The sequence below is a fragment of the Coregonus clupeaformis genome, unplaced genomic scaffold, assembly GCF_020615455.1.
Source record: "Coregonus clupeaformis isolate EN_2021a unplaced genomic scaffold, ASM2061545v1 scaf0290, whole genome shotgun sequence".
Classification (NCBI taxonomy): domain Eukaryota; kingdom Metazoa; phylum Chordata; class Actinopteri; order Salmoniformes; family Salmonidae; genus Coregonus; species Coregonus clupeaformis.
The window spans coordinates 52,301-67,547 of record NW_025533745.1 but is presented as its reverse complement, the minus strand read 5'-3'; the positions used below and the strand labels follow the sequence as shown (position 1 = coordinate 67,547).

Genomic DNA, 15,247 nt, shown 5'->3' with positions numbered 1-15,247 from the left:
ACATTACCATCTGAGTAGGGGCAGAGTGAGTGGTGTTGGAGGAAAGCGAGAGAGAAAAGGATACAAAGTAGTGGACGGAGACTTGGAGGGGAGTTGCAGTGAGATTAGTAGAAGAACAGCATCTAGTAAAGATGAGGTCAAGCGTATTGCCTGCCTTGTGAGTAGGGGGGGACGGTGAGAGGGTGAGGTCAAAAGAGGAAAGGAGTGGAAAGAAGGAGGCAGAGAGAAATGAGTCAAAGGCAGACGTAGGGAGGTTAAAGTCACCCAGAACTGTGAGGGGTGAGCCATCCTCAGGAAAGGAACTTATCAAGGCGTCAAGCTCATTTATGAACTCTCCAAGGGAACCTGGAGGGCGACAAATGACAAGGATGTTAAGCTTGAATGGGCTAGTGACTGTCACAGCATGGAATTCAAATGAGGAGATAGACAGATGGGTCAGGGGAAAAAGAGAGAATGTCCACTTGGAAGAGATGAGGATTCCTGTGCCACCGCCGTGATGACCAGATGCTTTTGGGGTATGCGAGAACACATGGTCAGACGAGGAAAGAGCAGTAGGAGTAGCAGTGTTTTTTGTGGTAATCCATGTTTCCTTCAGCGCCAAGAAGTCGAGGGACTGGAGGGTAGCATAGGCTGAGATGAACTCTGCCTTGTTGACGGCAGAACGGCAGATCCAGAGGCTCCCAGAGACCTGGAACTCCACGTGGGTCGTGCGCGCAGGGACCACCAGATTAGAGTGGCAACAGCCACGTGGTGTGAAGCGTTTGTATGGCCTGTGCAGAGAGGAGAGAACAGGGATAGACAGACACATAGTTGACAGGCTACAGAAAACGGCTACAATAATGCAAAGGAGATCGGAATAAAATGAACTAAACATCTGGGAAAGCGAGAGAGCGGGGCCTCCCTCACTTACGTTTCACTGAAACACTCAAATATAACTCCCCCAACTTCCACTTTAGAAATTATAATTGTTGTAAACTACAGCGGTTCAATGTTTTCTAGGAATAGACTCTAACTTAGTTTATTCAGCTAGCTAACTTGGTACAGTATTCTTCCGTGAAAACCGTCCAGGGCACCGAATCCTATGACGCCATAGCCAACTAGCATGTCAGCCTCCAATAACACGGTTTAGAACCAATACTCGGTTACAACAAACCACCAGTGTGTTAACATGCCAAGCAGATCATTCGTGTCCGTGTCTAACGTTGTGTAAAGTTTTGGGTTAGTTTTGACAGTTTGAGTGAGTCCGTCGTCAACTTATTCAGCCAGTTAGTTAGCTAGAATAGTTAGCATACTAGCTAGCCATTGCTCTCTGCCAACGAACCAACCCCTCCTCCCACGGCACGAACACACAGAGAGAGCCAAGCTAACGTTAACTAGTCACCCATGTCCCGAATTCCCTTGAACGACTCTGGTTACCAGTATGTAAAAACAAAACACAAATGTAGGTTATAACTTACCCTTAGTAGCTACTGTTAGCCAGTTAAGTGCAAAGCTAGCCACTGAATCGATTCAGCCAGTTCGCGTCTCCCGCCAGAGAGAGACACAACCTCACCCGACGCCTCCGCTGCCCTAACAGAGTACACAGGTGACAAACCAAACGATAGTTTATAACACAGTGTCCTATAGAAATATATCCTCACATGTGTAGAATGCTTGGATGCATTCCATCCAAATCCATAGACAGACATTGACAACATTTAGACTTCACACTCTTGTGTATCAGTCAAAAGTTAATTTAAGATAATCTCCACGCCTAGGCCACGGCCTGTGTCTGGACGAGTCAGCGTAAATGATGTGTTAATGTAACGTGGGGCCATGGCGAGGCTGGGGAATCGGCACAAATCCAGGCCCTGCTCCACTTTCCTGATCCGTCTTAGTTCGGCAGGGTCACTCTAAAGCTCCAAACAATGGCTCCCACAGACCTATACACAAACAAACTCATGTGTGACTGAGAGGGGAATAATGTGTGTGTGTGTGTGTGTGTGTGTACACCTGTGTTGCTACGTTTTGGTCTAAAGGCTGGGATGCTGTTCATACCTACACATATGGTTTAGATTATATACCGTTCTGCTATCACATAGAAATGAACCTGGCACGAATAGTGGACGTTATAGGTAGGACTATTGGGCCTTTTACAGTAATATCTCCTGAACCAGCAACTAACCCTAACCACTGAGGTCAAACTGGTCTCATACCACTAAACAACATTAACATGGGTAATCTGCAAACTCATTCTCAGAGATCCTTATTTTCTAACAGTGCCATGGGTTCATTTGTACTTGTGTCACACGTTCATGAAGCCAAAGTAAAGACCATGAATCTACATTTTTGGATGCGGTCCAGAAGGCTCGACATAAAGACTGCTGCATACATTTTCATACTGGCCCCCGTGGGTTATGAACCCCTCTCTGTTACGAAACTGTGTGATTTCACCTCAATGTCAGACACCCCAGTTCAATCAATCTAAAAATGTGTACCATACTGAGAAACACTGACCCTGCTATGGACAATAATAAAGTTATAGCCTAATACATGCGTAATAGCCTAACATGTATGGGCTACAATGAAGAAGCAGCTGTGTGCGTGTGTGTGTGCGCGTGACACAGAGAACCATAACAGAGAGACAGAGCCTGTGTGTGAAGTAGGGGGCAGCTTAGTTTGTTTAGAAAGAGTGTGTAAACATAACTTTAACAGCATTGGTGAGAGAACCAACGCGTTGCTTAGACCCGCAAAGGAGCGAGAGTGTGAACCTAACGCCGATGTCAGGGAGTCACTTCATGACAAGGGGATTGGGATAAAACGGATTCCTGGCGCGCTCACCTGAACCGTCGTCACATGATTCGTTTGCGTACGTTAATCTTCTTGATACTGGGAGGTCTTCTTTGAAGCTTGAGTCGCATTTTAAATTCTACTGACACCCAATCTTATGCTTTCTCCTCAGTTCATCGTCAAGTCAATTGCATGTCCGGGAACCAAATAAAAAACTGTCCAGAAAAGGAGTCATGCCCTAATTATCGGGGTCGTTAAACCAAAGGAATGTAGGCCTAGACTACTAATGTTATGGGCTATAGTTTAAAGTATAGCCTATTGGCTAGGCTATTTATTGTCTTCTCAGTGAAACACACAGAAAAAACAAACGAGGACACAGTGATCCAAATACATGATCTGATTTTGACTTAAACTTTTCCATGAGCAGAAATCAACATAACCGAATGCACATTTTGAAGGGCATTCTGAACCACCCCCTTTACTGGACCATGTGTTTGTACACAAACCGCGCCATTCATTGTGGCGTGTGTAAAGTCTATGCCAGTCGCCAAGGCAAAAAGCCACTCCCCTTCCTCCTCGGGCTGATGCAATGCTGGATAGATATAAAGGTGCAGACAAACCCCACCTCGTTTAGAACAACGTAAATTCAAGTAGCGCATCATGTCATTGGCAATTTGACTTGTATAACATCTTTAAAATTGAGCTTTTAAGCAATTATTATACAATTGTATCCACATTGTAAGTTATTTTCCTATTTAATTGGGACAATTTAATTGTATCTGAAGTATATTTATTGTTACTGATAATTGGGAATTTAAAACCTCAAGGATAAATACTTTCTAGTAGAATATTGGAGACATTCAACGGTGAAGGAATTGTTTCAAATTAAAATAGCTAAGGATCTCCACTTTTTCATAGGGATTTTATTCGTCTTCTCAAAGGTAAGATTCTGTCTGCGCCTCATCGTTTACTGTCTACCAAGAAATATTTCTGTGTGTAGGCTAATTATCTTGTAATTCTCTAGCTATAGATTGTAATTTACAATTCTATAGGCCTAGTAAATTGATGTATTCTGTATTGTTAATAATTAAGTCTATTCTATTGGAAAATAGGTGAAATAATTAGCCTATATATTGTGTATTGAAATGGCGGGCCGATGTATTTAATCTCTTGCGGGTTATTTCCCTAGTCAATTAGCCAAGATCAATTAGGCGCAAAGATAAGATTTATTAGGTTATAGCTATTTTATTTCTATATTCTTTATAATCTTTATGATGCTATAGGCCTAGGCTACATACACAGCGCAATGGGCCAGACTCGCAAGGAAATAAATAAATAGCACTGATGCTGTAGGCTAGTGGGCTACATTCTTTACAGAGGAATGTCGGGGAGGTAAACAAGAAAGGAATGTAATGTATTTGATGGTTGAGTCTTTTCCGTTATTTGGGATATTTGTAAATAAAAGGCATCAATGTCCAAGTAATGAAATTAATGACTGTAAACTACAGCTGAGGAAATCTAAGACAATTATAAGATTACAGCTCTGCGCAAAATGGTGCCATTCTCATAATAGACAAGCACGTGCCTTTGTTTCCATCAGTCAGTCATGGAACAAATCTTATTAAATGGAGCCCAAAATCGAATTATTTAATAGTTACATGCCTAAAATGTTTTGGATTAGGCTGTGCGCTATAATTTAAAACCCTCAACAAATAACATGATCTCACATTCTGTTTGAATAAACGGGATTTGTTAATTACAAATATCGGCCTATTATAATGCCAATTCTTCTTATTTAACGTTGAAATTGGGGATGAAAAGGCTTGCGCAATGCTTTTGTCATTCATATTGGATATGTGACGCTGCGCTGATGTGGATAGACGCGGATGCCGGGCGGCTGGTATTTTTCCACTGGCTCCTCGGATGAGTCAACCCCCCTTCGTCTGGTCACATGACTTCAGATTTATGAGGGAGCTACAGCGCAATGAGTAGCCTAGTCTCCCCTGTCTAATATTGATTATTCAACGTCCCTGGTAGAACTCACGGTCCTAGAAAAAAAGACAGTGTGGATGGCGCAGGGAAGAAGTTCACAAATAAACACAAATTGCTTCAAGGTTTTCCGTTTGTTTATTTTACAGCATGAAACAGGCCACTGCAAAGACAGAGATGAGCCGCTTCAACATTTCCCCTGATGAGGATAGCAGTGTCAGTTCAAATAGTCATGAATACAGTTCCTGTCCAACCAAGAAGGTTCCTATTGACAGGTGAGGCACTGCAGTAGACCTATGCCTGTGTTTCTAACCGCAGCAATGTCATCAACTTGCTTATTTTTGTAGAATGTGTATTATGTTTGTTTTAAAGGCTGAATTGGAATGGGATTAATTCATTAAATAAATGTTTTATGCATGTTTGATTTCCAGTCAATATCCCGATATGGATGCAGAGAGTCAAAACTTCCTTCCAGACTACCACCTGGACAAGAAGAAGTACGAAACGGATTATGTAAGTGCTGTCATGATAACATATAGGCTACCAATTTGGAGCTTATATTTTAGGGGTTTTTCTAACTGGGTATTTGACTTTATTCTCAACAGCATCCAGGCACTGCCTCTTTTGGGATGTCGGTCTTCAACCTGGGCAATGCTATTATGGGCAGTGGCATCCTTGGTCTCTCCTATGCCATGGCCAACACTGGCATTGCACTCTTTGTGTGAGTACTGTTCTAGTCAGACTTGGGCTTCAATTAAATCATCTGCATTGCTTGCTGTTTGGGGTGTTAGGCAGGTTTCTGTATAAGCACTTAGTGACAGCTGCTGATGTAAAAGGGGCTTTATAAATACATTTGATTGATTAATGAAGAAAAACTGCACTGCAGGTTCAATCAGAATGTTCACACTGTGTCATCCAATGGCAATGTCCACAGTTTGCAAGGTGTGAGGAAGAGCTAGTGGTGTCTGTTTTAAAGTGGTTAACACCAATTATGTTTATCCCTGGATTGCTGGTGTACTGGTTCTTGAGAGGCTTTGAAGCCACTGGTCGGCCATATTGGCACTCCTCAGAAGGAGCAGTCCTCCATAGGAATGAATGGAATTCTACAGTATTTCAATGAAATGTTTCAAGGACAAAATTACATTTATTTAAGTATTTTGTTGTTTTAGTGGGGACGGTACCATTAGTACTTTCAAAAAATTATACTTTAAGGAAAAACATTATATATATATTTTTACATTTAAAATGTTAATGTTTAGCTCACATAATATAATTTCAATTATGCATTTAGGTGTCTGTAAAATAATAAATGTGGCAAAAACAAATGTATACATTAATAAATGCATTTCTATAGCTTCTAAAATATGTTTTACAATGGTGGGGGGAGTGCCAAGATGAAGACGCAGTGGCTTTAAAACAGCGCCCCCTGTCAGTCAACTAGTGTGTATATAAATCATTGGATTCAAAATACACATCCACAATTAAAATGGGGCTCAGGGGTATGCATCTGGGGAAGTAGGTAGTAGGAATTAGGATAGGCAGGTTGCCTAGCGGTTAAGAGCATTGAGCCAGTAACCCAAAGTTCTCTGGTTCGAATCCCTGAGCCGACTAGGTGAAAAATCTGCCAATGTGCCCTTGAGCAAGGCTCTTAACCCTAATTGCTCCTGTAAGTCACTTTGGATAAGAGCATCTGCTAAATAATTAAAATGTAAGTGACAATCACATTAAATAGAATGCAATATAGAATATCACTGTATGTTGCCCGTGTGGAAAATAGTTTGTGGAACTCTATGGCTCTGAGTCTGAATGCACTCACTCATATCCGAGGAAATACAGCACATTCTAAACTTAGCAGTGCGATATACCACCAGGTAGTGCACAACAAGGTCAAACATCTCAATATCTACCAATGTGAGGCATAGATACAGACAACCTGAGCACAGCATGTATCGACAGTCTACTGGAGACGTTTCCTTGTCCAGGGCAGGGCATTGGATAACCCTGAAGGGAGTGAGAGGAAGGCAGGCTACAGAGATCAAAGCTTCTATTACTACTGAGCAGTGCATGGTAGCTAGTAGCCACACAGGCCAGTGTTTACAAACAGTGGGCGTATGAGTGTGAGCGGTTGGGTGGGGTGGCGCACTAGCATTGGGGCCTTTCATGTGGGCCAGTCACACAAAGCCTGGGGGAAGCCGCTTAGCAGCGCTAATCTTTCTGCATTGGGGCCAGAGTTATATTAAGGTACAGGAAATGGGTCTCACATGAGATCATGAATGGAGCCAAAAGCGGTGGCTAATGACCCCTGCAAGAATACCCGCCCCCTCCGCCATTCTAGTAGACTCTTCTTCTTCTCGCCATGACACTCTGTGAGCACCACTCACAGTGGACTGGAGGGAAAGCTCGGTAACCCACTGGGCAAAAACTGGTTGAATCAACGTTTTTCCCACGTCATTTCAACCTAAATCCAATGACATGGTGATTTTCTGTTGTTGATTTCACATTGAATTCATGTTAGTTGACAACTCAACCAAATGTAAATCAAAACTAGATGTTGAAATGACGTCTGTGCCCAGTGGGTAGCCAGTCTGAAGGGCCACTTGCTCCAACAGTTTATGAATATGAATTATGAATATAATAGCTCTGATTATTTGTGTAGCATTGTGAAATAGGAGAAATTCTGTAAAATATATGAACCATACTGGGGGAAAAAATAAGGCACTCAATGCAAAACCCTTTATTGATTTGGCTTATGCATTTCCACTAACATACCTTCTTCAGGGTATCATAGCTTTTGTGTATTTCCACAAAGGCCTCCGTTTTTTAAAATCTTTGTTTGCAAAAGGTTTCCACACCATGGGACTTGCAAACACTTCACTGTTGGGTATATTCAGTATTTACAGAGTGAAAACAATGACCTTAAGGTCATCCAAGGTATATTTGGTGATCAGTGAAGTGCATATAACGTGATAAGATGTAGACTAAACTATTATGGGCAGAAGTGTAAACGGTGACAAGTAGCTGAATCGACAGAGCAGTGCTCGGATATAGTCGAGTAATCGTCTCTATACCACTGTGTGTTGTGTGTATGTGAGTGAAATGATTTGCACAAGGCCTTCATAACGTGACCATAGCTCATAACGCTTAGAGATCATTTTTCCCAGTGGCACAATTGCTTCTATTATTACAGTGAGACAGTGTTGGCTCTGCACGGCTTGGCTGCTAAGAGGATAGATAGAATATCCTAACCTGGAGCCCATTGTCCAATCACATCCCTGTATCTGGATTGTGCATAGCTGTGTTGCATTAAAACTGTCCCCATGACAAGGTCTTTGCAGATCAGCTCACAGACAGAACCTATTGATCCCTGTGTTTGGGTGCTACAGTACAGCAGAGTAGGTCGCTTGCATGTCACTTCCCCAGCCTCAACATGGTCAACGTGAGATGTGTCCTAGCACTTTGTGACATCTGCTGATGTAAAAAGGGCTTTATAAATACATTTGATTGATTGATTGATGGTCAGAACACATTTTCCATGTGAAATTAAGCCCTGCGTTGACCTTTGGTGTGGTTTGTCTCCGAGCCATCGGGAGAGGAAGTCAAAATAATGTGTATGAATTCGGACTGGTGAAATGCAACGCACGGAAACCAAGCTTGCACTTATCCAATGTGCACTTGTCAGTAGTCAACCGTGTTACAGGGTGTCAGTGTGGTTAATGCCAGTCAATAATAGTCCTTACCAGTCTTGCAGGCAATAGCAGTCCTTTGGCCTGGTTCCATATCTTACTCATGATACAATGTTCCTCTTCTCTCCACAGAATTCTCCTGGTGGCTGTGTCCATCTTCTCCCTGTACTCTGTGCACTTGCTTCTAAAGACAGCCAATGAAGGAGGGTCGCTGGTCTATGAACAGTTGGGTTACAAGGCCTTCGGCATGCCTGGGAAACTGGCTGCATCCATCTCCATCACCATGCAGAACATCGGAGGTGAGAACTAAGGACACATCAATGGTCATTCAGGAAGACTGATCAAATTCGGGCAGACAGTCTCATTGATCCACTAGGAGTTGACTATGTGGAAAAAATAAATTCCAAAGTCTAAATGTCAGTGATGCACATATAGAAAAGGAAGAGCAGCCCCCCTGGTCTAAATGTCAGTGATGTCACACATAGAAAAGGAACAGCCCCCCTGGTCTAAATGTCAGTGATGTCACACATAGAAAAGGAACAGCCCCCCTGGTTCTGTAAATGTTTAGAATAAATATTTGCAAGGGTACTAGACTTTCCAATGGAACAAACATCCCTTCTGCAAACCAATAGGCCTATTCATCCTTAGTTAGTGCTATTAGAACCATTTCTGGCTCAGAGATGTCTGTTTTGGAACAAAATACAGTCACATTTTGATGCGAAGTCGCTGATTCACATTATGACTTTGACTAATTTTGACTTGCTTTTACCTTTGCAGCCATGTCCAGCTACCTCTACATTGTGAAGTACGAGCTGCCGATCGTTATCCAAGCCTTCATGGGAGCTAACAACGGGTAAGTAGCTTTGTCTCTAGATTCTGTTTGTGCGTTGGTGTATGTGTGTGTGTGTCTTTTAGTCAGCTGTTATAGTTCGGTTTGACAAATGGCCCATGGTTGTTTTGAGCGGTCGACCCTCGAGGTGAAGTAGTGACTCTGGTATCATTCAAAATGGCGGCGGGTTGTTTTTGAGTGCTGCACTGGGAAGATGTGAAGAGGCCTCTTTGTCCCTCTCGGCAGAGAGAGAGAGGAGCGAGGAGCGACGGTGTGTTCTCGGCGGCCATTCAAAGGGTCCTTTTAGAAGAGCCAGTGCCGCACCGAGACAGCCCTCTGGATGAGCTCATGCAGACCAACCAACTGGCCCATTAAACATTCATGTAGTGTTGCCAACATGTAGCTAGACCACCCTAAGTGCAGGCTGCTATTTCTGTGTGCATTGCAGACATTCTGCCATGTTTGTATTTTACAACATTCAAAACAACAGTCAAACGAGAAACGAAAGCTACAATAGTTTTGACAAAAGCTAGATGAATGTGTGTAAGTGTGTGTGTGTACCTGTGTGTTATTATATGAAAATGTGTGGTGATATGTGTGTACAGTGTATGACGTGTGTTCTTGTCTCTCCTGTGCGTTCCAGAGAGTGGTATGCGAACGGGGACTATCTGGTGATCTTGGTGTCAGTTGTCATCATCCTGCCTCTCTCACTTCTCAGGAACCTCGGTAAGACACAATACAGAGTGTGGCACTTTACTTTGTGTGTTTGTGTGTGTGAATGTGTGTTGTAAAATGCAGCACTTGTGTAAAATGTTGGAAAAGGGTGGGAAATGGTGACGCACTGTGGCAACGTATGTGTGTAGGAGAAGCCGGAACTGTTTGTTTACATTAGATTCCTTTTTGACTGATAAAGTTAATATATTGCCTTAGAAGAGTACATTCTTATTCATTGTAATACCATTTTAATATAAATGTATATGTTATAACAGGGATATTACACAGTTTTTAGTATATTTACTATCTTACATTTCCACAGTATATGAAGTACTCAATAGTTTTTTCTCTCTCTGTTACCTTACTTCAGGTTACCTTGGTTACACCAGTGGTTTCTCCCTGCTTTGCATGGTGTTCTTCCTGATTGTGGTGAGTCAACATCCTCCACCATTCTGCTGTTGTGGTCTTTACTGTTCATGTTATTGTAGTGAATGGCTCACCTACAGATATGATATCTTAATTGTATCACTCTGTTGTCACAGATAATGTTCCTGCACAGAAGGAAAAACTAATTGTAGTGTATTCAAGGTTTAAAAAGGCTTCTAAAGTTTGTAATTTCCACCTAACTCAAATGTATCCATTAATTATAATCCATACAATAATTCACATTTCCTGTCACTGCAGGACTATTTTCCTGCTGTGAGAAACTGGTCAAATTAAGATAGTACACCTGTATAACTGTGACACATTGGTTTGCAATTCTGACCTGCTCTAGCTAGCTGGACCATGAGCAAGCATTTCAAATTACTCCTATCTCCTCTATTGTACATTGCTTTCAAAAAGTAATGAGTTTTTAATCTGTGGTAGTTATAATATTGGCAGTTAGCAATGTATGTAGCCAATACTCTGTACCTTTTGTATGGGAGTCTAAATGGGCTTGGTTTCTTTTACAGGTGATCTATAAGAAGTTCCAGATCCCGTGCCCTTACATCCCTAACATGGACGTGATACTGAACGAGACGGTTAGCAAGGTCCTGAACACCATGGAGGGCTACCTCAACACCACCGCCGTCAGCTACAACGAGGACGTCTGCACACCCAAATACTTTGTCTTCAACTCTCAGGTGAGAAATGGACAGATATGTTAAGTGGTAAATCGATAAATAGAAAGAGATACTTAATTGATGTCCAAGTGCTTTCGTACCTGTATGTATGTTTTGTTGTGCGATCTAATGTTTTTTTTTGTGTGTGTGCATGTGTCAAACATCTAACTGTCTTGTCTAACTCTCTCCTTCAGACTGTGTATGCTGTTCCTATCCTGACTTTCGCCTTTGTCTGCCACCCCGCCGTCCTGCCCATGTACGAGGAGCTTAAAGAGTGAGTCTATCGCTGTTAACACAGCTGCCACGTTGTCAAGGCTTCACACACACACACACACAAGTGCACAATCACACACACACACACACACACACAGTTTATCGCTGAAGAAAGGGAGAGAAAATAACAGTGGTTCTGTGTTGTCTAAACCTCCTCTTCTTCCTGTTCTTTCCCAGTCGTTCCCGTAGAAAGATGCAGCGCGTGGCCAACGTGTCTTTCCTGTCCATGTTCATCATGTACCTGCTGGCTGCTCTCTTCGGATATCTGACCTTCAACGGTGAGCAACCCTGCTCCCCTTAGAAACATATTCATCCTTTTTTTAACAGTCGGAAACCAAACTAGTTTGAGCTGGAAACAGTCAGTTTAGGTCTTATACTACCAGTTGTTATGCAAGTACTGTCCCCCATGAGAAAACAAGACACACAATCAGCTGTTCAGTACACCAATGATCCTGCATATTTGTTATGGCAAGGACATCGCAGCAGGTGTCCAGCCATGTTCCAGACTTCCCTAAAAGTATGGCTATGCAATGGCCCTAGTTAGCAAGGACGACATGACATGACGAAAATGGATGAATGAGGGTGTGAAAGTTACACACAACCTTGAATAATCTTGGCTTTATTCCAATTGAACTCTAAATCTCAGTTTGATTTGTCTGGACATGTAACAGGCAGGTTCCAAATACATTTCTGAACCAATACCAATAATACAGCAAAATGACATAGACCCAGCAGTTGTGAAAGCCAGGGTATCATTCTAGGTCAGGTAGCCTGTTTGGCTAAGGCCTTGGCGTGTTGGTTGAGTGAAGGTTGACCGTAGGGGCCCTGTGTCTGGATATCTGAATATCTGAAAAGTGTGGACTCATCAGGCTAAGGGAAATTAATTGAATATGTGGCTTTATAAGTGAGAAGGAAACAAGCATAAATTAAATGACCATATTGGATTGGCTTTACAGTGCATGTGGAGCCCGAACTGCTGCACACCTACTCCAAGGTCTACAAGTCTGACGTGATCCTACTCATCGTTCGTCTGGCCGTGCTGACAGCTGTCACCCTGACTGTCCCTGTGGTGCTGTTTCCCGTAAGCCCCACATCTATCTATCTGGCTGGCTGGCAGGCTGTCCATCCAGCTGTCCTTCTATCCATCCATCCAAAACTCGTGAGCATTGTCAGGTTCGGCACTGCCACCATGTTGACCTTGGTCCCCCGTCTCTGTCTGTTTCTTCGTAGATCCGCACGTCGGTCATCCAGCTGCTGTGTGCTTCCAAGGAGTTCAGCTGGATCCGCCACACCATCATCACCATGGTTCTGCTGGCCAGCACAAACTGTCTGGTCATCTTCGTCCCCACCATCAGAGACATCTTCGGCTTCATCGGTGAGTGAATGTGTTCAGTTGGTCAGGTGCAGTTCATAGGATCTAGAAATTGTAATAGGCAAAGAAAAGAGGTGAACATCCCCACTGAGCCTGTCATCTTCCTTCTCAGGTGCATCTGCGGCAGCCATGTTGATTTTCATCCTGCCCTCGGCCTTCTATATCAAACTGGTCAAGAAGGAGTCCATGAAGTCTGTGCAGAAAATCGGGGTAAGGAACCATCCCGCTCCTTTTTGGTCCATTCAATTGTCTGTGGGTGTTGTGGCCTGTGACTCCTGGTATGGAGCATCAATCGTAGAGTGGAGATAGAAAGCCTTGTTGTGTTTGTTGTGCTAAGTCTGACCATCTCGTCCTCCCCCTCTCTCCAGGCATCCATTTTCCTGTGCAGTGGCTTCTTCGTCATGATCGGCAGCTTGACCCTCATCACCCTTGACTGGATCAACAACGCCTCACAAGCCTCCAACGGACACTAGGACACCTTATCCACCAGGGGGCGCTACACCATCTGCAGCTCAGCCGCTAAACATCTGACCGCTAAGACTGCTACCCAAGAAGAAGAAAAGACCCCACACACAACAATGCTCGGCTTGAACTCTGAGCAAGAGACTATACCATTCCAATGAGAATGTACTGAACTTTGTACAGTATGCAGTTAAGCCACACAGGTGGTGATTTTATTTTTTCCTTTTGTTGTGCTTTGTTTGTTTTGTTTCCCGTTTTGGACGTTTTCCCTTTTTTTTGTAGTTCTGGTACAGTTTAAACTTTTGATGGTGCCTCAAACAGGGATGGTGTAGTTGTAGAGTTCCAATGCAGCTCATATTCAGGTACTGCGTGTGATCTCAGCTTTTTGGGCACGGCGACAACTTTTCTCAACCAGGTCCGCACGCAACCGCGGACATCCTGGAATTCCAGAACTCATTAGAGGCGAAGAAAGTGGCAGCAGACTCTACTCGAGGTGAATAATTTAGCGTTCAACTTCTTATTTTTTAAAACTTTGCCAAAAAAGGTATTTGAAATATGTGTTTATATATTGAAAAGCACTTAATGTTCAGCACACACGTGAGGAAATTGTCTGTTCACGGACTACTAGACCGCTTATCAGTATTTGTACAAAGGCTGTGTGACCTAGCTAATGGTGTCGGCTTAACTTGTAAAATGCTTAGTATGAATCAACGAAACCTGCCTTCTCAAAACCCCACACTGGAAGCAGCAAAAGATCTCTTAGGAGAGTCGAGTCTTAAAGAAATGTATTACGCATTATAATGTATTGAAGACCTTGTTCAAATCTAACACAGCGATGACACTACTGCTTGTAGATGGGGCATGCTCCCTGTCAAATCCCCCGGCCGCTAAGGGGGGGACATTACACTTTTTTTCTTTACGGAAGAATATCTTGAATTTGACCACATGCGTGGTTGTAATGTACCTGTTTACCTTGCAAAAAGAGTTGATGTTTTCTGACGGTTTTGAGACCGCACATAACCAAACGTCATGTCAACGTTACATAATGGCTTCCATGCAGAACTGAGGGAAGGCGGAGGAATGTCGTGTGAGCTGCTCAGTGTATCTGTCAAAATGTCAGTGTTTTTCTAACGGTTGGCAGCTTCTCCTTATTAAACGTTACCGTAGTTACAAAAAAATTACTAAATGATTGATAAGGATAGTGTAATGTCGGCTTGTCACCTCGTCACAAACACGAGGCAGGCGGCACACTGCTTCTAATGTTAACCTCACACATCATCCAAACTGTTATTGTCCTGCGATTATTTATGGAAGAACATGAAATCAATGTAATGTTATCTATTTTACTATATTTATATATTGTACATATATGTATATATATCTATGAGTTGAACTACTGTATATACGCTATGTTTTGTTTAACCTTTCATTGGCATTTCACAAAATTATCAGAGCTGTAAAAATAGCTGGTGAATTTGGTCTTTATCAATTTACCCCCCTATGATTAAGTATGGAGCTGTTCACTTTCATTTCTGAAACCATAGTGAGAGAGTTATCCCTCTTCTACTTGCTGTAATTCGGAAAGACCATGTTTAAAGTGGAACCGACCAAAACATAGTGGCAGTGATCTTTGTGTAACACACTTCACTCTTGTTCTATTTGTGACCCTGATAACCTGTACTCACATCATTTACGCACATCTTGGTTAGAGAGTATGTGAGCCATCTCTTGACCTCAGGAGCAAAGAGGGCATCGCCCACCAGTGTTACACTCTTGTTTCAATGAAACACTATGTACATCATGTAATTATTGTCAAAATAAAATCAAAGATAATCCCATACATTGTCGAGTCTTTATTGTGTCAGTTATATCTTGCAGACCAGCTGATTTTGGTGTGTTTTTGCAGGGAGCCCACCATATGCCAGGAAAGTGATGGCAACTCCTGAGACAAAGAACTGGAACCCCCTCATTTTTAATTAATAAACTGCACAAAAACAAAATTTCAGGAGAGAATATCAAAATATTGTGGTGGGAAATTATGCATTTTTCAAAT

At 42.6% G+C, this 15,247-nt stretch overlaps 1 protein-coding gene across 1 annotated transcript; it reads left to right on the top strand.

The window, feature by feature from the left end:
* The first annotated feature begins 3,392 nt into the window (after positions 1-3,392).
* LOC121543484 (sodium-coupled neutral amino acid transporter 2) lies at positions 3,393-15,032 on the top strand. Its single transcript, XM_041853365.2, has 15 exons — positions 3,393-3,710; positions 4,908-5,033; positions 5,190-5,271; positions 5,364-5,479; positions 8,574-8,740; positions 9,219-9,294; positions 9,914-9,996; positions 10,355-10,413; positions 10,938-11,108; positions 11,282-11,361; positions 11,538-11,638; positions 12,317-12,441; positions 12,591-12,735; positions 12,845-12,942; positions 13,101-15,032. Exons 2-15 carry the CDS (start codon positions 4,909-4,911, stop codon positions 13,203-13,205), a joined length of 1,533 nt encoding a protein of 510 aa, XP_041709299.1. The 5' UTR covers positions 3,393-3,710; position 4,908; the 3' UTR covers positions 13,206-15,032.
* Positions 15,033-15,247: the final 215 nt, after the last annotated feature.

What these genes read in the sequence shown, in the direction of transcription:
- LOC121543484 (XM_041853365.2), top strand. Translation starts at nt 4,909, where the DNA reads ATGAAACAGGCCACTGCAAAGACAGAGATGAGCCGCTTCAACATTTCC. An exon ending in TTCATGGGAGCTAACAACGG is followed by an intron (nt 9,295 to 9,913) that starts GTAAGTAGCTTT and finishes TGTGCGTTCCAG; the next exon opens with AGAGTGGTATGCGAACGGGG. An exon ending in ATGTACGAGGAGCTTAAAGA is followed by an intron (nt 11,362 to 11,537) that starts GTGAGTCTATCG and finishes GTTCTTTCCCAG; the next exon opens with TCGTTCCCGTAGAAAGATGC.